A 22,863-nucleotide genomic window follows, 5' to 3' on the forward strand; every position below is an offset into this window, starting at 1 on the left:
TTGGATAAATAAATCATACAAGAAACATAAAGTCATCTTTCATAATTATTTATTATTTCTTGAACTGTAGCTAAGATCAGCATAACGAACACGGCCAAACAAATAACAACAGAGTGTACAGCTTCATATAATAATTTCGGCGAAAATACTGACCAAACGAACAAATGATGACGCTGAATACTGATTATAATTGTGTAAATAGCTATTGGCAACAATCTCCATGTAATACATGTTTTGCTAAATCGCGTAATAATTTCAGGAGTACTGAAAAATAACATTACCACTATTACATTAGTATTCCATTATTTGAAAAATTAAATTAAAATTACTCACTTATATGGATGTTGTAAGATCGCATGATAAATAAGTAAAAAATAGGCCAAAACCGGTGCTGCATAAGTATTGATTAATAATAACGAACCATTAATAAATGGCATGTATGACTGTACACCAATGTAACCCGCAGCTACATCGATAGTCGCTAAACTATTAGAATTTCCCTGGTAAAAAATCGATTGTTTTGTTTAAAATTCACTTTATGGCAGTAATAACATCAGAAATTATCTAATGTTAGACTATTACCTGATAAAAGTAAAACACATTGCCGGCCAAAACATATAATACTTGAATATCTTGCGTAGTACCGTTCTTATTAATCTCATAAATCACGCTACTAACGATTATTTGAAATGGCAAGAGTATAACACTGTGTGGTTGATGAAGCATTGCTGCGATCATAATCCACATTTGTATAATAAAATACAATGAAATTCTCAGAAAGGAGCTAGCATTGCATTTTCTTATATGGATAAGATCGTAAATGTAATTTACAAAATTCATTATGAGTAAAAACCAGTAAATTTGTACTTCGAATATTCCTCTGTAACAAATGATCACATTTCAAAGTATGCACAAATTTTTAATGTAAGCAACAAGCTTACCTAGTTTGAGGGTAAAATGGTATTTTGATAACCATATTATTATGCATATGGCGAAGATAAATGCACATACAAGCTATTGAATTCAACAAGAATGATAGATCTTTACGCTTCCTACTCCCGTGAATAAGATCGATCCACATCAAAAGTACGAGACCTGAGAAAATGGTTTTAAGACTTTACAATATGTTCTAATTTTGTTACTTTAAATGGTAAATTATAATTTAATTACCAATGATAAGCACAATCGTCATGCCCATCTTGCTTTCTTGTTTTATCAAAAATCCTGCTATGTCAGGAAGATGAGCATACTTATCACCGGTACTATTTAATTTTCTGAGAGTTCTGTGTCCTATCAGTAGTAATAAAAGCTTAATACTAATTTGTGCATGTAAATTTTGTTGGTAGTGGCTGAAACGTGATGCTAAAAACTTAATATCCTAAATAATTTAGTACTTTATGTTAATAAAAAAATTATCTTACGATCGTAAAAATTTTGTGATAAAGTTATAAAGTAGCGATACGAGGGCTGTAACCCAATAGAAATACCAAGTTTGATGTTCTTCCTCAACAAAGCTAGTACCAGCAAGGCTAATTGCATGTATTAGGCTCCCAAATGAAAGGAGCCACTTTTCTACTCCTTTGTCAGTTTTCTAATTTTTAAAGAAAGAATCGTATTACAATGTATGCAAGCAAACCTTTTAAGTATTTGAATTTATATAATTTCTTTTACCTTAGACCTAAAAATGTGAAAACCTCTAATATTGGCAAGCAAGTAAGAATTTATTATCAAAACAATCATTATGCATAACGTTATCACAGTGGCAAATAAGTTCTTTGTATCAAGTAGCACAGTGTTTTCATCTTTCCAAACATAACTGATAAATAGCCATGAAAGCACATTTAGAATAATAAAAAATGCAACATTTTTTAGTGGTGCTGACTTGGAAGACATTTTCCCCAATAAGATGCAAATAATCTGAAATAGTTAAGTCGTTATATAGAAGAGTTAACATAATGGAGAATTGAGCTAACTTTTGATTCTTACATGGCATAAAAAAATTATAGATATTGTTATTATCTGGAAGTCATATTTTATTATGCTATACATAAGGACTTCTTTCATCCCCTTCAATGCAGTCTTATAGCAAAGCACAATATCATCTGTCATACCATCTGGATGATCTTTGATGTTTAACCATGCATTGTGAAGCTTTATCGCTTCCAAATATTTGTGATATGCATCTGTAATAATCAATAAATGCATGATATTGTCTCAAAGTTTGTATATAGTTAAATATAATTGATTTACTCACATTCAGACTCATAATTAGCTAACTTTTTGAAATGATTAAATATTTGATTTGAATTATAATAAAGTATAAATAACTTTTTTGAAATAGGTAAATCATATAAAGAGTCCAAGAAGATAGTTCCTATATTAGAATATGGTATTGGCACTCCCAAGATAACAGATAATGTAGATGCAATATCTATTTGTGATATTTCTATGGGACCTTCAATGTGATTTTTATGACTTTTTCCACCAATTGCAATAAATGGTACAGTTGTTTCTGATATTGTTGAACCACCATGACCACCAGAATCTTTCATCCCATGGTCCCCACAGACAATAAACAAAGTAGAATCATTATTTTGATTCTGAAGATAATAAGATTATATTGATTTTATAAATGTATGAAATGAATTGTAATTTCTTGTGAAAAAGATGTTTCATATTATACTTTGGTTAAGCATAATATTTTAGATATTATACCAGACCTACCCATTCTTGAACTTTAATCTGAATTTCTGCTATCACACTATCCATTTCTTTAAGTTTGGTTTTGATCAGTGGACTAAATGGTCCGTGAACATGACCAATATGGTCAAGTCCTAAGTAATGAAGAATCATTATGGACCAGTTATTATTGTTATACAATTCTTTGTGTATATGTCTAGTTACATTATTATCAACCTGAATTAGAGAATTTTATTGTATGTAATTATATATAGTACTGTATAAAGATATAACAAAAACAAAAACAGAAAATACCTCAGTAAAATCTGTTACAAAGAATGATGTAGTACCATCATAACGATCAAATATAGAGGGAAATAATGTGATCCAAGTATCATCTCCATAGAATACTGATTTGTAACCAGTTCTTTTTGCTTGGAGGAGCACATTGTCACCGGTAACTGGTTTACTTCCAAAATTTAGAACTACATCAATAAAACTTGGTATCATACCGGTAGTAATTGCCTAAGTTATATAAAATATTATTTTCTTTATATTTCTATAGTTTTCAAGAACAAGATTTACAATGAACTTTATTTAAAACCTGGCACCTTTATTCTAGGCATTGTAACAGTTGGTAGTTGTACTTTAGTTTGTAATAGAGAAGCTGAAGAATTTGATATAAGGCTACTTGTTACAGGCATTGCAATCTTTCCAATTGAGCCCGTTATAAAATCCCACCTCAAAGCATCAATGACCATAATGATCAATCTTTTAGCTATTGGTTGATACAATGTATCTATCTTTACTCTAAAAGATTTGTGGTATAAATTATATAAAATACATTTCCTTTGCCTACCTATATTTTTTACATATTTCTTGAACTCACCTTGTATTTTCAATAAATTCTGGTATATTATCTTGTGTTGCTATAGTGTTATCATAGTACATCAAAGGAAAAAACCCATACAAAAATAATGCAATGGACAAGAATCCAACAAAAATTATATATAATAATATAACAATATTCCTATCCATTTCTTTTTCTGCAATTAAAGAAAAATTTATAGGCACATACAAGTGCTTCATTGATGTAATACAATACAAAATAATTTTAAATTGATAACTATACCTCTCATTTTTTACTATAATAATTAATTTCACCGTATCAAAAATTTAATTTATTTTATTATAAATTTTATTTATATGTTACTTTCTATTATTTCCATATTATTTCATATAACTTTAAGGTTAAGCTATCAAAAGACCGAATATGCAACAGTTTCTTAAATACATTTTTGTCAGTCTTCATTTCCTCATTAAGAAAATATTACAACCTATAATATGCTATCACTTATAGACATAAAATGCCTTTCAACATTATTTTATACTATAAGAACAATTTCATATTTTATATGAATACTGTAAACTAATCTCTTTTTCTCGCGGTAGCGGTAAATTTTAAGCCAAACAAAACTAGCGACAGATGTATGTTATCCCCACATATTCTAAAATACTCGACAAGGGTTACCAACTAACCGCAGATACCAGACAATTGAATGCAAATATGTTTTCTTTGATAGATAATTAAAATTAAATTCAAACCTTTATATCTTTTTATTAGTTTTTAACATATTAAATATTCTAAAAAGATCAAATATAATGTTTTATACAAACAATGATGATTATAAATCACGCTATATTTCGTTGATAAAACTCGAACACAATCCGATCAATAAATGGAAGCCGACTTTATTTTACCAAGCAGAATTCACTCAGTCAGCAGGCACCCGCAGCGACGCATTATGTTTCGGTAATCAGAATTTCAACGTAGCACAATTTCTTACTTTTCGTCTCTAACAATAAGTTATACTATCACATTGTTTGACTCCTTTGATACACTGTGAGTATGTGGAATTAACGAAGATAATTTATTTCGTTTCCAAACAATTTTCTCTTTACTATAACAGTACTACTATTCATTTGTATACGAAAACATTTTGTTTCTTCCAAATTTGAAATCGTAGATTTAGTAAAAATAGTTAATTGAAATTTCTAAGTGAAAATATTTCAAAAGACACCTACAAACAATTTCAGAGGGAAATGGCATCAATAGAAGAAAGCTGGAAAGAAGCAATTGATGGATTAAATAGTGATGTCTGTGACACATGGTTCACAAAACTACAAGAAGCTTATTCAGAAGAAAAACGTACTTATCATAATCTAGATTCTCTTCATGATAAATTGAATTGTTATTATGAAATTAAGAATAACTTGAAGAATCCACAAGCTGTGCTTCTTGCCTTATTTTTTCAAAAGTAAGTAGCAACATAAACTCAAGTAAAGAAATAATATGAATAAATTATAATTTTAATAATTTAAATTTATAGCTTTGAATATGATCCCAAAGCTTTAGATGGTGAAAACAAGAATTTGGAGCATTTTAATGCATTTGCAGATGAAGCTGAAATTCCTGCTGTAATTATCAGTTTATGATATAAGATTGTTATTCTCATCATTAGATAGAAGAATATACATTTTTTACATTGTTTTTTTATGCACATAGGATGCACAATTAAGAGAAGAAGCTTGTGAACTTCTGAAAGTAGCTGCAACACATAGTACTGATGCACATAAAATTGGTGGTGCCTTTGGTGGTGAAGATGCTCATTACTTTTTAGATTTGGACATGGCTGTGTTAGGATCTTGTCCAGAAAGTTATGCAGAATATAGAGAAAAAATACGTGGAGAATATTCTTTTCTTAGTGAGCCAATGTATACTGCATTACGTTTAAAGGTAACAGTACTATTGAATGTATTATACTTAAATATGTCTATTCCTTTGCATATGTACACATTATTTTCTGATTATTCTTTTTTCATGTTAAAAAAATTAGGTACTGCAGAACTTTGTGCAGATCCCAAATATTTTTGCCACAAAGGAATTTCGAGAAAAATATGAAGAGCAAGCACGACAAAATATTCAAGCTGAAGTTGAATTGTTGTCTTAGGATAATTAATGAATTTTATGCATGGGAAGATGTATCTTTATGAAGTCTTTGTTACCAAATATGTTTATTACTTAATTAATTAAAAAGAAAGAAGTAAGGTTCCAATTGACACATAATTCTTTCAATGTGTCAGTAGACTTTGATCTCCATGTAGAGTAAAGTAGCACAAGCCTATATTTTGTGTATTAGTATTTAAAGTGATGGATGTCAACAGACATCATACAGAAGTGTAATATATTATTAAATAAGAAGTACATTCATGTCCCGCATTTAGTATCAAAATTGTATGATAGAGTCTGTTTCATTAAATAAAAATAATTCTCATAATAAAACAAATTATAAAGCTCCCATTTCCAATGCTAAATCTTAGGCATGAATGTATATCTTTCTGTGCTAAAATGATATTCTGATTTTGTTTAAATGTTTCTATGTTTATTTATTTTTTTTATGCTTTCATTTCTAACACATTTGTTTCAACAATAAAATGCTAAAAGTTATTTATCAATGCTTTTTATACTAACAATACATAAATAAATTTTTAAACATTAAAATATATGTTTGTGTCTTGGTGATTGCTTCTAATTAAAGTTACACATGTATAATATCTATAAGTGATATGAAATTTGTATGTATTCAACTAATGAGCAAATTTTAAATATTGTTATATTGAATTACATATGGATTAAACTCACAGTTGTAAAAGTAACATAATGTAAAACGAAGCCAAAGAACTGTCAATCTGTCGTATAATACAATTTATTTTATTTAACTGATTAAATTGATGTAAAACTTTAAATATGTTATTATAAAAAATATATGAATATTTATGTATTATTTAATATTTTGTATGTTATTCCGTAATATCAAAATGAAATTCAATTGTTAACAGAATACCTACACAATTCATCATTGATAAGGACAGTATCGTTTGAAAGTATACTTTACTCTTTTGTTTTTGGTTCAATTAAGTATTACTCCATGGCTATGCTAGGGGGCCAAATAGGAAATATTGGCAAAGTTACTTATGTCACAATAAATAAATTTTTACAAGAAATATTTATAAAAAGGAACAATATTTTGCACTAAATAATACAATTTACAATACAATTTCAATTAACTGAATGACGCCGATTAAAATGATGTGAAAAGACCCAGGTTCTTAACTCCACGGAAGCGCGCAATATTTCGATAATTCAAATTAGTTCGATATATCGCATAGATCGATACCGAGTTGAATGCTATCTATGCTTACTCTATTCCATATGATGGAAACGATTTTAAAAGTTATTTAAAAATATATTTAAATACTCAAATAACATCTAACAAACATATTTTTAAATAAATAAATATTTGAATAAATTTGAAATATATTTTTATATTCAAAAAAATAATAATATTAACATCGTGTTCAATACAAGAGGACAATATTTCGTTTATATTTCCAAATATTCAGTATCGATGGACTATCTTTATTGATCCTGTTTTAGCACAAAATTGATTAATCAACATGTTTAGTTTGGTTTCTAAGCAACCATTCGTGATTGTATAGATATGAGTGACAAGTATTTCAAGGAAAAATTATTCAATTATTAAGATAGGCGCTAGTTATCAGATGCAACTTGCCAGGTGTAGCCATATCTTTAATCATATACTATATTTATTATATTTTATATATTTTCTCAATTAGATATGGATAACCATTTAACGAACTACGATAACGAACGAGAGGTGAGGATCATTATAATTTTACTACTTCAAGTAGTACCAATTACCTTTGGTAATACCTAATTTTTGGTAAATCTGATGAATATGGATTTTTATTTGCTTTGATTTGTTACATGTTTGTAGGCGCCAAAATATCAGAACACTTATCGTCTGAATGCTTACAATCCTTTTAAAATAGATACAGTGGATAAGATTGTAAAGACGATAATGATAACTAAATTAGAAGATATCTCTTATAATGCTGTGGAGTGTCTGAAGCTTTGTGAGTTAGTAGCCACTGAAATTAGAGAAAAAATTAAAACTTTGAACTTCGATAGGTAATTATTTTCTTATTGTTGATACACTTTATCTTAATAAATCCAGGAATTATTATATATTTTAATGAATTACATTTATATTCAGATATAAAATCGTAGTCAATGTGACCATCATAGAGAAAGCAAATCAATCTATACAATCATCTATAGGCTTTCTTTGGGACGCTGGAAAAGACAATTACTCCACATTTACATACGGAGCTCGAACTTTTCATGCCTACTGTTGTGTATTTGGCCTTTATTGTGAATAAGTTGAACTATCACCTTCTTAGTAATTTTTCGCTCTTATTATCTACCAAACTACGTACAGTCGGTCTCAAAAATATTCGAACACTACCATAACTTTGACTTCTATGTTCTGTATCTGAAACAGACGAAGATAAAACAATAAAAATGTTTTACAATATATTGAAGTATAGTATATATGTGTCAGAATGAAAAAACTTTTGATTTAAAACAAAAATGAATTGAACCGTAGAATTAATAAACAGACAACAATAAACACTAAGGAAAAATGATAAATTCAGTTAATAGAATAATAAAATACAGCGTCGATTACTAATAAAAAATAATCAACATACTAAACTGCTTAAAACATGTTATTGAACAAAAGGGTGAGTTATAAAATGTCCGAATATTTTCGAGACTGATTGTATGTTAATATTTATTCACGACGAAATTAAAATTTGAACAATGTTCTCTTGATTTTCATCAGATCATTCGCTTTGTGGTATCGACGTCAATGAGTGATAGGCTTTTACCAATAATTGTGAGAAATAGCAAGAACATGTAGTAATAATAAGAATCAACTCGTGTATGCATACACTGATTTAAACACAACTTTGTTTATCTTTATCGATTGCGTACTCAAGAAAATTATTGTCATAATTTATTTAAAGCTAGACACAATATCTTTTCTAATTATCATTCGCAATTGCCAGGTTCAAATCATACAAGTATTTATCGCAACACTACGATCAATAAAATCAAAGATTTTCATTTACCTTGTTGCTGTTATGGTTTTTATGATTCTATAGTTTATTGATATACGTATATCAATAACCAGGTGCTTTTTTAACGTTACGTTTATCTCGTGCGTTTCTTATCCAAGGTAATCTAATCTAGTTTGAGTAAAATAAAATCTTTTTGCTTGATATGAATTAGTATACAACAAATTTAACGATTGCAGTTTCTTTTTCAACAAGTATATTCGTTAACAATTAAAAATGCTATGCTATAAAAATGTTCTGCTTCGTTGACATGCATTTCCTCTTTAGTATTAGAATATTACAGAAATAAAAGTCATTGATCGTAAATTATTAAAACATAATTATAACCGTCGATAATTGATGTAAAAGAAATGCTGTCAATATACGTATGTACTATCATAAATTGTTAATACAAAATACAAAGTTTATATAGATGTTTTTCCATGACATACGCAGACTGAATTGTTTTATTTAAGGTAGGTTTTATAAAACCAGTTGTCAAACCGGTTATCGACCATCAAATTTTACCCGTCGAATTTTCTGTACTTTCTGATCCATACAGATATACGAATTACATTATACCTTTTTTTATGTACAGTCTATTAGCAATTTGAATATACACTCGGAAATACTAAGCCTCGTAAAGCATTATAACCTGAGGCTACTGATAGGACGTAGTCGAGGCAGTTCCCTGTTATAAAAGAAAGGAACGCTTAGTTAGTAACATTTGTATCGCACAACTGGAGTAAGTGAATAGCAGAGATTAAACGTGAGTTTGTTTGAACGTACGTACCTATTATACAAAATTTGCATTCCACAGTTGTCTTCGCATGATAATTTTACTTTTTGTTTCAAATACAATACGGTTCCATCTTTTGTGAAATAATGTACATATGCTTTATATAGCGTTTTTAGATAGCGTTCTTCCTAAAATGTGTCGTAATTTATGTAACATACGTTTTAAATTATTCACTGTGTACTTATTCCATTTTAGATTACAGACGCAGCATACACAGCATGCAGTTCTTTCGTAAAGGAAGTATGTCGAGAGTAAACATTTTTGCGATATTAATTACACTTTTTTGTTTGACAAACGAGTTAGTTTTAAGTGATAGTAATTATTGTTATTCCGACGATGAACATCCCTATCTATGCGCTGGTACGAAGACGGCTTATGAAGTCGAACATGGCTTAATTAAAAATACTACTCTTCCAAGTAAGTAATTACAGAGTGTCACTTTAGAATACATAATGTATTATAACATGTCGAATAGAATAAATAGTGTCGTAACTTCTAATATATTTTGTTCTCCTTTGATTATTTATAACTGCACTAAGCGGTCGCACGATCATTAGTGAGGCAAAAGAATAAGAAAGTTGTGTGATTACAGACTGTTATCATCTGAAATATTTTGAATAACGTAACAACTCTTGCACTGATACTTTTTACTTCTGCTTCTTATTTATACATTATATATTTTTTACTGCTTTTTTCTCTAGATTGCAAGCCAGTCCAAATTTGGATGTTAATTAGGCACGGAACTCGCAATCCTGGAAAGGATCAGATCAAAAGCATGAAACATAATTTGCCAAAACTTCAAAGTAGCATCATCGAGAATCATGAAAAATATGGAAGTAAGTAAGAACCTCGAAAGATCTTTTTGTCAGTTCATAATAACTTTCCGTTTTCGTATAACGCGATGTATTTGTAGATGGTAGTTTATGCCAGAAGGACTTAGAGAAACTAAAAACGTGGAAGTTAGATCCAAATCTTAAAAACCACCGATCCAAGTATTTGACAACTCAAGGTGAAAAAGATTTATCATCGCTTGGTGCACGGTTTAAAGATTATTTCCCGGAACTTTTGCAATCCTATCCGGTTGATACTTTAAAGAAAATATACAAAGTAAGCCTTTAACGCGTAATGTTTACATACTTGGATGACAATCGATTCATTTAACTTTGATATATGTATAGTTTAGGTCAACAGATCTGCAACGAACTATAGCTAGTATGGAAAATTTTATTAATGGGCTCTTCGGTAATGTAACCATCGACAACACGGTGGTAGTACCAACTTCTGAGGATACTCTGTTACAGGTTGATAAAAATATTGATACTAATCATCAGTCATTAAAATAGCATTTTCTCGTATGAGAACATACTTACCTCGCTTTTAGTATTATAAAATTTGCAAGGCATGGTTGGAACAAGTGCATAATTTGACGGGCAAATCTGAAGTTGATAAATTTTTAGATAGTCCATCATTCAGAGAAATAATCGGCAATGTTAGTCAGCGACTTGGCTTTTCGAACAGCCTCTCTTTCGGTATAAAATATTATTCCACGAGAATCTGAATAAATTTATTTTTCGTATTAATTATTATCAGCGAAGATTGATTGATCAACTTGATTTAGATGATGTTTTAATTATGTACACCGCATGCACTTTTGAAAATGCTTGGTACGTAAATGAAAGATCGCCCTGGTGTGCCGCTTTTACAAAGCACGAAGATGAACTATTCGAGTACGAAGAGGATCTGTATTATTATTACCACGCCGGTTACGGCGAAGAAATGAGCAGTGTCATTGGATGTCCACCGTTACAGGACATGTTTAATCGTTTTAGGTAAGCGTCAGTATTGTTAATATAAATACTACAAATACTGCGTTAAGGTACATCGTTGATATTTTAGAAAATTGGAGAACGAAGACTCAAGCGAAGAACCACAAGGCATTTTCTATTTCACTCATAGTACGGCGCTTCAATTGCTTTTAACAACGATGGGGGTTGCAAAAGACTCGATACCTTTGAAAGCTTCGAATTTTGAAAGTATGAGAAACAGAAAGTGGAATAGTTCCCGCCTGGCGCCGTTCGCTGCGAATCTTGCAGCCATTTTCTATAGGTACGTCAAGGATTATTTTGGATTTTGTTCTCATATTTCAGCTACTCGGATCAATTTATTCCTTTCTCGCGTTAAAACTGCTTTCAGGTGCGATTCGTCGAATAAAGTTAGGTTTTACTTAAACGAGAAACCTTTAGACTACGAAGGTTGTGAATTGGGCGTGTGCGACTGGGAATATTTGAAGGAGAAAATGGGACCCAACGCGTTCGACTGTAACACAGATTTTTGTAAAGCTGATACAACAAAATAATTATATATTACATGTAACGTAGAATCTTATTTTATTATTAATGGTATTAATGGTAAGCGTTACGCAAAAGATAACAATGAAGTAATTTAATAGTAGGAGTGATTCCGTAGTGATTACGTAGATTATCGTATGTGCTTTTGTCAGGAATTGTGTTGAAGAAATTACAGTCTGACAACCTGTACGTATATGTTTGAAGCAACGAAGCTAGACGACCTTATATTACTGTCATATAAGCTGGTGTGATGAACGATATGCTCATATATGACACCTTCAAATTTAATCACGTTTACTTGATATCATCAGAAAAATCTTTATACATATTTGTTTAACTTCGAAAGAGATAGCGGAGTAATAATATTTATTATCATTTGTTATTATATTTTATTTGCCATCTGTAATGACTACTGTATTACTACGTAATTACTGTACTGTATTTAAATACATAAATATAATCTACGTGCTGCGTGAAATTAGAATATTAGGATTAATGTATTTATACTTGAATATCCATTTTACACATATCTATCTCCCGAGTTAATCGGTTAATCAATTACGTATTAGTCATTTTAATTCGCTGATTTATGATTATAATTCATTGATTTATGATTTACAATTCACCGTCGATATTTAAATACATTCTACAGTATTAATAAATATTCTCGTAGAACGTAATTACTTCTTCAGTTCCAGTAACTATATAGCTTTAGCAGAGTACAAAATGTATAGACTGCACACATACGAATCAACGAAGCTTGACGACCTTATGTCAGTGGCACCTGGAATACCGTGACCAATGCTGGTCAGCAGGGGTGTGCGTTTAAACGTTGTAACGAATGATAATCTGATGCCTGAAATACTTGAAAAAAATTTCAATCTAGTTTTTTCAGTAGTTTACCTTCAATCTTCCCAGCAGTTTCTCAGAATACGAAAGAAAGATTTTTAACGATACGAACAATTTATTTTCAGAGTCTTGTAAACGTTCGTAATACGTCCATATGTGTCGTGACGAAAAATAAACTGTTATAGCAGGTTATTTTAGCGGAACTTAGGGGACTTGTTTCCCCAGGTTCTTATTGATTGCGCGTGCTCAAAGTGACGGACCTTTACGATTTTATAGAACGCATGAAACACTACGTTGGGCCAACGAAGGTTCAAAGGCTACAAACCGTAATACACAATTCGCGGGGTCTATCGCTGAAACTATACGACTTTTACACGCTAGGAGCAACGAAGCTCGACGACCTTACGGCAGTGCCACACGAGCTGCCGCCTCGAAAGGTGGTCGCGATCGGCATACAAACAACGACTACGCGCATTTCATGGTATTGTCACAGTTGACTTGTATTTTAAACAGTGATATAGTGATTATAGTAGCCAGCGATTCATGCGCAAATCCTTGATATTACTAGGGAATCCGTGGAATCTATCGTCGAAGATCGATCGTTCCAAGCGCCGCGTCGAGTCGTGAAGTTCTGAAACTTGGTCGTGTAATCTTCGTATAAAAAATAAAGAAAGAAAAAGAAAGAACATCAAGACTTATTGATAAAAGTTGAATCTGACATAGCTTATCGTACGAATCGCATCGAATGGTTTTCGTGTCGTTTCAGTTCGAAGAATGAGAAGAAAATAATCATAAGTTTCAACGAAAGATCGATTGTGTTGAAGTGTTTATGAAACATTGATACGATCTCATTTGCCCAGAATTGCAGAGGGCAAAGCACTCCGCCGATTGAGGAAAAGTGAACAATACTGTCGGTCGCACTCTCTCTTTTCAGGTCTATAAACCCGTACTCGATTTAATGCGCTTGAACAGGACGTAAAGAATACGGTAATTTCTTAATGAGTATGAAAAATTTTTTAATTCCTAGTACAAAATAATTCCAATAATACTATAATTTTAGTAATTTCTTGAAAAATTCTTTCGACAAATTTTTGTTCTTATAATAAGATTAGTATAATCATTTTGATTTCTGATAACGTTATGATTGTACATTTTCGTAACAAGATTTAAAATACAATATTTTCGCGTTATATCTATGATAAAATAGCCCCTTTACGAAATAAAAATTATGTGAGGCAGGTCGTGAAAGCGGTGCGAATGAAACGCTGCGGCGAAATTCATTTCATTCAACTTTCGATGGAATGCCGCTTACACATCTAGGAGGAATTTCATTTGAATAAATAAGCTCGTCTGTGAATAATTAAATTGTTGAATAGTAGCAGTACGGATCGCCAACCGTGACGCCGACGTCCTACTTTTGTTCTCAATTATCAACAAAAAGTTACAGTTCATCGATGTTTATTGAATAAAATCAATCTGTTTTAGTTTGTTTTACTTTCCTTCCGATTCACATTAGACAATTGATTCTGAGTCGGTATCAAATGTTAATATTCGTTCATGCGAAAATTTATTTTATTCATTTCATATTTCATGTTGGTATGCGTATATTAATAACGAGAAACAAATATCTCACATTTTAAAATTGAAATTACGGAACGAAACTGTTCTATCGGAATGTGGCAAAAGAATAAGCGCGTAATGTAATACGTTGAGGCTTTCCGGAAGAATCAAATCGGTACCAGGCTTACACGACACTTGGCACTTGCGGACACAAGAAATTGACAATAAGTAGGCCAAGTAGACTTATTACACTAAGAGAAGGCTTTGCTAATCAAGCCACTACCAATTTCGTTATCGTCAATCTAACTTACTCTTGAATTACTCTTTCAGCAGCCTCCCGCCTTCATAGGTTCTCCGCGAATCATTGCACATTTTATTTTATAATTTATGTTTCGGAAATTACGTTTTAATATCTATATAGATCATTCAAGAATTATATTCCTAAAAATTTCGTATCTTTGTCTAACTTCATTCGCGGTATTAACATTAATTTTTATTTATATAAGTACAGTCTTAACTGTTGTTTATTGAAGCAACATTGAGACATACAAAACGAATTTTAATAAAAGTCGGCGCGTAAAGAATTAAAAACTGTCGGTGTAAATTTCGAAGACGAATATCGATAAAAACAGAACAAATGTTACGCTTTAAATTCGGCTGCAAAAATAGCAACTGTACAGTAAAGACTAGAACTTCTCCAGAACCTGTTCTTAGACGCGAATTATGCAATATATGTAGCTGTTCATACGCGTAATGCGTGAACACATCTTAACTTTCACATTCACGTGCACGTTCTACATCTATCCTTAACCTTGGTAGGCAAATATCTATTGCACGTACGTATTACAATTCCTTTCGCATCATAGAATCGAAAAATCCAAGACCAGATTAAACATTAAACTCATCGATACCTTGAATCGTATGACGTTTTATAAATATTCAAATCAAAGCAGACAGTCTTCGACTTATCTTTAAATCGAAACTTTATTAAATGTAGTGTCTATTAATAAATTTATCGGTTTTGTGTATTTACCGGTTATATAAACCTTAAGATAACAAGGATAATTTCCTACTTATGTATCTGCATTTAACCGTGAAAAATAATAAAAAAGGAAGAGATGAATAAATATCCTGTTGGTTACATAAGATCTATTTTACGTATAGTTGGTCGTAGATAATTCGTAAAGCCGGTAGTAAAGTAACATGTGACATCAGCACAGGAAAATGTAGGTTTATTGCTTGCTGTACTTCAATGAAACAAAGCATTTTATGCATTCCGAGAGTTATAGAACAAGAGTTATTTGTAGCTGCTTTACGTTTCTTCGCGATTAAAGGGATCAAAATTAGTATCATATTATTAGGCTTGTAAATTAATTCGGTGATTACTTAAACAAAATTCAAATTTTATGCACGAACCACGTAATGTAGGTTTAACCAGCAGAATAATTTCCAATCTTCGTGTGAAATTTCATATACATTGGTAGCATCTCTTTAAGATTACTATGAAATATTACAAATATTAAAATTAAAAATAAAATTATGAAAATTTTAGAAACTAGCTAAAAAAAAAATATATATATATGTATATATAATTACCTCTTCCTTGTTGCAGATCAAAGAGACAATCTTTAAAAATGAATACATACGTACTATTCTTGACTTTCTTAATTAGTCACGTTTACGCGCGTGACGGTGACTCTTGTTTTGCGGACGAAGATGATCCATATTTATATATGGCCACTAAAACTGCCTACCATTTTGTCCACGCCGGTAAAACTCGTTTTCAAGATGTACCCAGTGAGTATTCGTATCATTTTTCCATTAAACTTCTCATTTAGTAAGAAGCTTCTCAATTTTTAATCGACTTATAGACTGTCATGCAGAGCAAATTTGGATGTTTGCTACACACGGTACACGATGCCCGTCTGAGACAGAGGATATCGAAATGCAAAAATTAACAAATCTACGGGATCATATAATTAGCAATCACGAAGTTCAAAACAGTGAGTTTGTCATATTTTTTCATTTCAAAATGAGGAAATTAACAGACGATTAGATTAAAATTGGAATAAAAGCAAGTCCCAAATTATCCACCATTTGGATTAAAATATTCATACGTCTTTACGTGTGACCGCGTTTCAGTATTTATTGGAAAAATTCCGAGAAGGAGGTGTTCCCGTTAAAGCAAACGCAAGTAAACCAGTTAAACTCTAATTCGGGTCATTGACACTTTTTCGTATCGATCTTCGCCACGCGTCGTTTTACATATTGATCAATAGTCCAGCGGTTAACCCTAGATTTATCGAGTTCATGTATAAATTCGTCTCTTTGAATTGGAACACGTCTGATCTTGAGCCATTAATCCATCGGAAACCTAAAAATTCACTTTCTACATCAGCGGTTCGATTTTTGCTCGTTCAACTTTCGAAATATACGCTCTTCGACAATTTTCTTTTTCACAGATGGCCGTATGTGCATCAGAGATTTAGAAAATTTAAAGAGATGGAAAACGGACGAGTACCTCAAAATCGAAAGAGCGGAAGTTTTGACACCGCAAGGTGTGGAAGATATGAGATTGCTTGCGAGACGATTGCAAAGCAATTTTCCGCAGCTTCTTCAACCAATCGACGAAAATATAACGGCGGAAAATTATGTGGTATACACTACGATCGATCCTACTAAGAATATGAAAATTTACCTATTTCACTATTCGCTAATTTCACTAAGTTGGAAAATATTAATTTTAGTTTAAAACGACCGATGCACGCGAAAGCAGCATGAGTTACTTTATGGAGGGACTGTTTGGAGACAGACAAGCGGTGGATGCAGAAGAAGTTGCCATAAATGATACTCTGCTTACAGTGAGTGTATTATTTTCCATATATAATAAGGAATAATGGTAATATACAAGTTGCAATATATAAACGTTATACGTATTCATAATGATTTGGAAATTTGTGAAGAAAATTTTCTCTAGATATTGCATAGACAGATCCCGATATTTATCTCGGTTTTCCTTTTTCTTTTAAATGCACTTGTACTATTTTTTTTTTAGCAAGCTCTTTAAATTGTACTATTTCAAGAAATCAAAATCTAATTTTAAGTTTAATCTAATTCAATTTTAATTTAACTTTATCTGTATCAGATGTATAAATCCTGCAACATGTGGAATAATGGTCCTAGTAATACTACCATCAAAGAAGTAATTATGTTCGAAGAAGGAGCGCAATTTAAAAATCTGATACAGAATGTCAGTCAGAATCTTGGGTTTTTGGACGATATTTCCAAAGGTAAGCTCGACAGTTCAGAAACAATAAAAGGTCTAGTATTTTTCATTCGTTTTATCGACGTCTTGTCTCGTTTTTCAGAATCAGTTCTAACGATGTACAATATGTGCCGTTACGAAAAGGCCTGGACAGTGACGAAACTTTCTCCTTGGTGTGCTGTTTTCAGTAAAGAAGAACTTCGTGTGCTAGAGTATCGCGAAGATCTCTACTATTATTACAAGGCCGGATATGGACGTGAAATCAATGCGCAGCTAGGATGTACCCTTTTGCAAGACATGATGAATCACTTTTGGTAATTTCATTTTGTTGTCTTTATTTCAATGAAGTTTCTATCTGCTTTAACATAGTGCACAATATCTATTATCGCTTCGTAAGCTGTCATCTCTCGATATCAATAAGCGTATCAATATTGTAGGAGAGTGGAACAAAATGGAGAGTCTAACGAACCTAAAGGCATATTCTACTTCGGCGATATCATAAGTCTGCAGAACCTCTTGACCACGTTGAATATTAATAAGGATCAAACGCAACTGACGGCTTTTAATTACAAAGATATGGCGAAACGTCGTTGGCGAACCTCTTTCATGTCGTCCTTCGCCGCGAATCTTGTCGCTGTATTTTACAGGTAATGACATATTATCGAATTAAATTGAAACATTAATCGCAACAAATGAAACATAATGTAAATTTTCCTTCTAAATTGTTTACGTATTAGACGATATTGCGTTACATCGTTAAATAAGAACAGCGCCCTAAAATCGTAAGATCACAAACGTTTGTGGTAAATTGACTACACTTGATCACAGAGTGTTTCTATTTTTATTCACAGATGCGACATCACTAGTCAACCAAACAAAGTAATGTTTTACTTGGCTGAGAAACTGGTCATGCTCGACGGATGTGATGTTGGTCTCTGCGATTGGGAATATTTCAAGCAGAAGTTCAATCCAATGCTTAAACATTGCGATCTTAATGTTTGCTGGAATGGAAGTGGTGCCACCACTTACACTACCAATTTCTTCCTCGTCCTTCTTTCATGCTTCTCTCTAGTCTTTATTAGAAAGTAGAAAGGAAACAGGTGTATACGTGTTGTCGATGTTCGTAATTTAGAGAAGACGCATAATATGTTGAACGTAACGCGTATAAAATTAACTATCATTATGGCTATTAAAATAAGATAATTCCAAGCATTCAACATTGCGACTCGCCAACATTTCACTGCGCTTTCAAATCGCCAAAATGTGAATATTTAATGTCTTTTATTCCTATTCTACCACTCTATACGTAATTTATATGCATTTATTGTTGTTTATCGTCATCGTCATTTGTTTATATATCGTAAATATGTACTCGTATAAGTGGAATATTATTTAAATTATCTTTCTTCCTAATGATGTCCGTCCGACTCGTGATGACTACGCATAAGTATAAACATAATGCACAATTACCGTCACATTGTTGCTTAGAATTCTCTCTCAGACTTTCTCAAATCTCGCAGCAAAAGTAAGAGCAACGTGTTTCTATACGCTTAATAAATGTAGAAGATTCGAATATCAAAAAGGCCTCTCTTCGTACATTATATTTGCGTACTCATAATTCGAATTACTTTCTAAATAAATTATGAACAAATAAATTACTGATATATATATACCATAAATGTTCGGGCATAATGCTATTTATTTTCACCTTGGCCCATATTGCTGGTAATCATATAAGTTCAGATGATGACAAGTTTAATTATTAATAGTTTCTGTTGTCATCTCGAATAAAGGAAGATGATGTCAAGGAAATAATTGACAGATGTTAAAAACTTTTACGTCTTAATTTAACAAGTTTAACTTTTTGCTATTTCAAGCTTCTTCGCTCGTGACCTTCGATTAATTTTCCATAATTATTAGCAAACACCTTCATAGTATAAAATGCTGAACCGAGGGTTGTTAATTAGTATAATTTGTCGCTGCTATTGAGCTGTTTGAAAGAGTACAATTGTAGTGAATATATCATAACTGCGGGAAATAATGCATCGTCAAGGATAACTTATACGTTTCTAGGCTATGGTCAATAAAATTTGCAATAGGCGGGCAAATTATCAATAAATGGAAGATGTTGTAAGAGTTAATTAAGTACGTCACCGGTCTACTATCTGCGAACGAAATTCGCTAATGAAAAAATCCTATCTTATTAAAATAATTCTCACTTAATCAGCAAATATCATTTAAACGAGAAAGATTTCCTTCCTTCTTTCCATTAATTTGTTTTTTAATTGTTTGAAATTGTTGTTTAATTGAACATACAAGGAACGGTGCAAATGAACATTGCATAAAGTACTAATGAAATTAATACTAAAATACTTTTCTCCATTTGTATGAATTAATCAAATCGACAACGACATATTTGTAATAGTGCATAAAAGCATTTGATAAGTATCGTGCCATTAAACGAATTTGTTTTATATATAGTACGAACGTCGTTTATGTACGCTATTGCTGCACTTAAGATAAATGAAATTTTGCACGAAGGGTTAAGAGGTATAAAGGTGCCTCTTTCAGTCGATTGTAACTCTTCTTCTGCGTTTGTAGCTTTGTAGATGTCTTACCTCTGCGTACTTGATCTATGAGAATTAAAGAATCGTTAAATGACAAATAAAAAATTATATCTAAGAAGTTTCATTCTGCGAGTGGCGTCGTTCCAAGACGTAGCCTTCTTACCATTGACAAATTGTAAGTATACGACTTTTTTATTTCTCTAACAACATTAACTTTAATAATTATATCTTTTTAGGACTTCCTTTGTCTCAATTCATGGAATTGAGAAAATCACTATGATGCTACCAGTATATCTACTAATGCTTCAACAGATAAATTATTTAAATCATTTGTCAAGCGTTGAACAAACTATTATAGATGTTCTTCGAAGAATCAAATTTTCGGATGTTCAACTCGTCGTTCAAAATCCTTACGGAAACAATCTCGGAATAATCAACGAGATCTATAAAATTGTGGCTCAAACTATACCAACGAGTTACATTTCGGTGAACGACTCGGATCCTTTGGAACTGTCATCCTCTCAGGTATCTCAAGCAACGCTGATTTTATACATTTACATCGCAAAAACTTCACCGAATTTCGAACAAACGGAAAATATCACACGCGCGATCGTGTCCAAGAATCGACCAAAAATTTTGTTGATAACTATGATGGAGGAAGCAGATTGCAACTTTGAACCGCTTCTGAAGCAAACGTGGCACAATCATTGGATTGACATAGAGATTTTAGAGTTGTCGAAATTAAATAGACACACAATCGCTGCGAAAGTTCATCGGTATAACCCATTTACGAACGTCTACGATCAACGGCCTTATGTTTCGGGTATAGAATTGTTTTCCAATAAAGTGGACAATCTTTATGGTTACCCGATAAGAATAGGCATGCTGAAACGTGCAGGCTATTTATGGTACACGAAAAATTCACAGGGATACCCTGTAATGTATAGAGGCCCGGACGTAAAAGTTATAAAAACACTTGCTCGGATTATGAACTTCACTATCGCAGTATATCCCAGTGAAAACGTATTCGCTGATATAGTCGATGAAAAAATTGACATGATTATTCCGACGTTGTCGCTTTTCGCGGACGCTAATGCTGTAAAATGTGATTTCACTTTACCTTTTAGCTTCGAGAGTTGGTGTCCAGTAGTGCCGGTTAAATACAAATCCAATCATATCGAGATACGCGGTTTAATCGGAATCGTCACAAATTTCTGTGTTCTCCTTATATTCTGGGGATTATCGGTCGTATTGAAATTTCAATCGGATCTGTGGCAACCATTGAAAATCTTCGGTCTGTTGATAGCTACCTCCATCTCATCGAGGCCAAAGAAGACGACGGAAAGAATTATATTCTTTCTCATTGTACTCGCTTCGTCGATGTATTCGGCGAATCTGTTCATTGATCTGACCAACATAAGCATGAAAGAGCACAACGTGATAGATTATAACAGTTACAAGGAGTTGGACGACGCTGGATTGACTCCCGTTATTTTGGATGGTCTCTTCAACGTAACTTTCCTCAACGAAGACGAATCTTTTTCTCGGTTAAAGAGAAAAGCGATCCAGATGGATAATGCAGAGAGTTGCGTGAATTATTTGGAGCAACACAATAATATTACTTGCTTCCTAGAGACGAGAAATGTAAATATGATGATTTATTCGCATGCGCGCGAAGGTAAAAAGGTCCTGAAAAACTGCGAAAAATTGTGTTACGCGAAACCACCGAGTGCGTACTTTTTGAAAAAACATTCGCCGTATAAAGATCAATTTGTAAAGACCATAATACGTTTGGATGCAGCAGGTATTCGCATGAAATGGTTAAACGATTATATTGGTAAATTTCGCCCAAGAAAGACTCACATCATGGAAATTAATAGTTCGTACATATCGCCTCTCGTGTGGAATCTGGCTTACATCACATGCAGTGGATTCTTAATGTCGCTTTTAGCATTTTTTGGTGAAATTATAATACACTATCTCCGCCGTGACAAGGGGACGAAAAGATTTTTGAACAGATCGTGAAGTTACACGTATTCGAGACTGTGCGTAGTTGAAATATAAATAGTGGTTTGGAATTCACGTGACTAGAAATACAAGAATTTTTCTTGGAAAAGGATGGCCGAACTTTTCCATCAAACTCGTTAGCTTTCTCGAACTGTTTATCCTTATTAACTCACGTTGAGCATTTGTTGAACACAAATCTTTGCTTAGTAATATTTAAACAATCTAATATTAGGATCAACTTAATGATCCTGTACTTCAAACTGTGTCTTGAAATGCCAACTTATTTTCAGCATGTTTGACCGCGTTGCGTTGCTGTAAGTTTCGTCTATGAAACTGAATAATCCTAACGATTTAAGTAACAAATATCGATAATCTTACCACTAAAGGCATTTCAAAAAATATATCTTATAACGAACGCGACAAATATTCACCTAATAAAGTCACGTCTCTACGTGTAAAATAGGTAAACGTTCAAAATCAATATCCATAACCATTTAGATACTATTAATAACCAACAATATCCTATGCAACACATTTTCTCATATGAAATAAAGAACAATTATGATTTCGCCGTCGATAAACCTGACGATGAAGCGTTTGCACGAGTTTTTCGCACTTTTTGATCTTTCAAGGAAACGCACCTACTTAAGAGAAGCAGACAGAGAGAAAGAGAGAGAGAGAGAGAGAGAGAGAGAGAGAGAGAGAGAGAGAGAGAGAGAGAGTGAGAGAAGGGTCGCAATTTTAGAC

The 22,863-nt window shown here is 32.2% G+C and overlaps 6 protein-coding genes across 8 annotated transcripts; 5 read left to right on the forward strand and 1 right to left on the reverse strand.

Moving 5' to 3' along the window:
• Window positions 1–26: 26 nt before the first annotated feature.
• On the reverse strand, window positions 27–4,183 carry LOC117209955 (GPI ethanolamine phosphate transferase 2). Its single transcript, XM_033452442.1, has 14 exons — window positions 3,893–4,183; window positions 3,569–3,725; window positions 3,291–3,489; window positions 2,995–3,204; window positions 2,725–2,916; window positions 2,255–2,600; window positions 1,987–2,183; window positions 1,672–1,917; window positions 1,422–1,591; window positions 1,171–1,349; window positions 942–1,095; window positions 583–880; window positions 334–500; window positions 27–264 (listed from the first exon to the last, which is right to left on the reverse strand). The coding sequence occupies exons 1-14, from the start codon at window positions 3,906–3,908 to the stop codon at window positions 33–35; spliced, it is 2,763 nt and encodes a 920-aa protein (XP_033308333.1). The 5' UTR covers window positions 3,909–4,183; the 3' UTR covers window positions 27–32.
• A 143-nt stretch (window positions 4,184–4,326) lies between these two features.
• Window positions 4,327–6,026, forward strand: LOC117209959. Its single transcript, XM_033452448.1, is given in 6 exon segments — window positions 4,327–4,449; window positions 4,451–4,492; window positions 4,777–4,997; window positions 5,070–5,157; window positions 5,246–5,476; window positions 5,577–6,026. Coding segments are annotated over 6 exon segments (804 nt in total). The 5' UTR covers window positions 4,327–4,341; the 3' UTR covers window positions 5,691–6,026.
• A 1,002-nt stretch (window positions 6,027–7,028) lies between these two features.
• LOC117209961 (tctex1 domain-containing protein 1-like) lies at window positions 7,029–7,996 on the forward strand. The gene is made up of 3 exons (XM_033452449.1): window positions 7,029–7,418; window positions 7,539–7,732; window positions 7,818–7,996. Exons 1-3 carry the CDS (start codon window positions 7,380–7,382, stop codon window positions 7,981–7,983), a joined length of 399 nt encoding a protein of 132 aa, XP_033308340.1. The 5' UTR covers window positions 7,029–7,379; the 3' UTR covers window positions 7,984–7,996.
• Window positions 7,997–9,489: 1,493 nt separating this feature from the next.
• On the forward strand, window positions 9,490–12,389 carry LOC117209958 (multiple inositol polyphosphate phosphatase 1-like). 2 transcript variants are annotated; one of them, XM_033452446.1, is made up of 9 exons: window positions 9,490–9,506; window positions 9,716–9,937; window positions 10,222–10,356; window positions 10,434–10,627; window positions 10,699–10,821; window positions 10,902–11,049; window positions 11,139–11,349; window positions 11,417–11,626; window positions 11,714–12,389. In XM_033452446.1, exons 2-9 carry the CDS (start codon window positions 9,739–9,741, stop codon window positions 11,874–11,876), a joined length of 1,383 nt encoding a protein of 460 aa, XP_033308337.1. In that variant the 5' UTR covers window positions 9,490–9,506; window positions 9,716–9,738; the 3' UTR covers window positions 11,877–12,389. The 2 variants fall into 2 exon arrangements, with proteins under 2 accessions (XP_033308337.1, XP_033308338.1); XM_033452447.1 differs by lacking the exon at window positions 9,490–9,506 and having other exon boundaries at window positions 9,739–9,937; window positions 11,714–11,889; window positions 12,021–12,389.
• A 630-nt stretch (window positions 12,390–13,019) lies between these two features.
• LOC117209957 (multiple inositol polyphosphate phosphatase 1-like) lies at window positions 13,020–19,109 on the forward strand. 2 transcript variants are annotated; one of them, XM_033452445.1, is made up of 9 exons: window positions 13,020–13,198; window positions 15,890–16,074; window positions 16,149–16,280; window positions 16,740–16,933; window positions 17,025–17,138; window positions 17,423–17,567; window positions 17,646–17,856; window positions 17,980–18,189; window positions 18,394–19,109. In XM_033452445.1, exons 2-9 carry the CDS (start codon window positions 15,912–15,914, stop codon window positions 18,629–18,631), a joined length of 1,407 nt encoding a protein of 468 aa, XP_033308336.1. In that variant the 5' UTR covers window positions 13,020–13,198; window positions 15,890–15,911; the 3' UTR covers window positions 18,632–19,109. The 2 variants fall into 2 exon arrangements, with proteins under 2 accessions (XP_033308336.1, XP_033308335.1); XM_033452444.1 differs by lacking the exon at window positions 13,020–13,198 and adding an exon at window positions 13,327–13,704.
• Window positions 19,110–19,332: 223 nt separating this feature from the next.
• Window positions 19,333–22,225, forward strand: LOC117209956. The gene is made up of 2 exons (XM_033452443.1): window positions 19,333–20,284; window positions 20,346–22,225. The coding sequence occupies exon 2, from the start codon at window positions 20,386–20,388 to the stop codon at window positions 22,132–22,134; it is 1,749 nt and encodes a 582-aa protein (XP_033308334.1). The 5' UTR covers window positions 19,333–20,284; window positions 20,346–20,385; the 3' UTR covers window positions 22,135–22,225.
• The last annotated feature ends 638 nt before the right edge of the window (window positions 22,226–22,863 follow it).

The sequence above is a fragment of the Bombus bifarius genome, unplaced genomic scaffold (assembly GCF_011952205.1).
Source record: "Bombus bifarius isolate JDL3187 unplaced genomic scaffold, Bbif_JDL3187 scf7180000008197, whole genome shotgun sequence".
Taxonomy (NCBI): domain Eukaryota; kingdom Metazoa; phylum Arthropoda; class Insecta; order Hymenoptera; family Apidae; genus Bombus; species Bombus bifarius.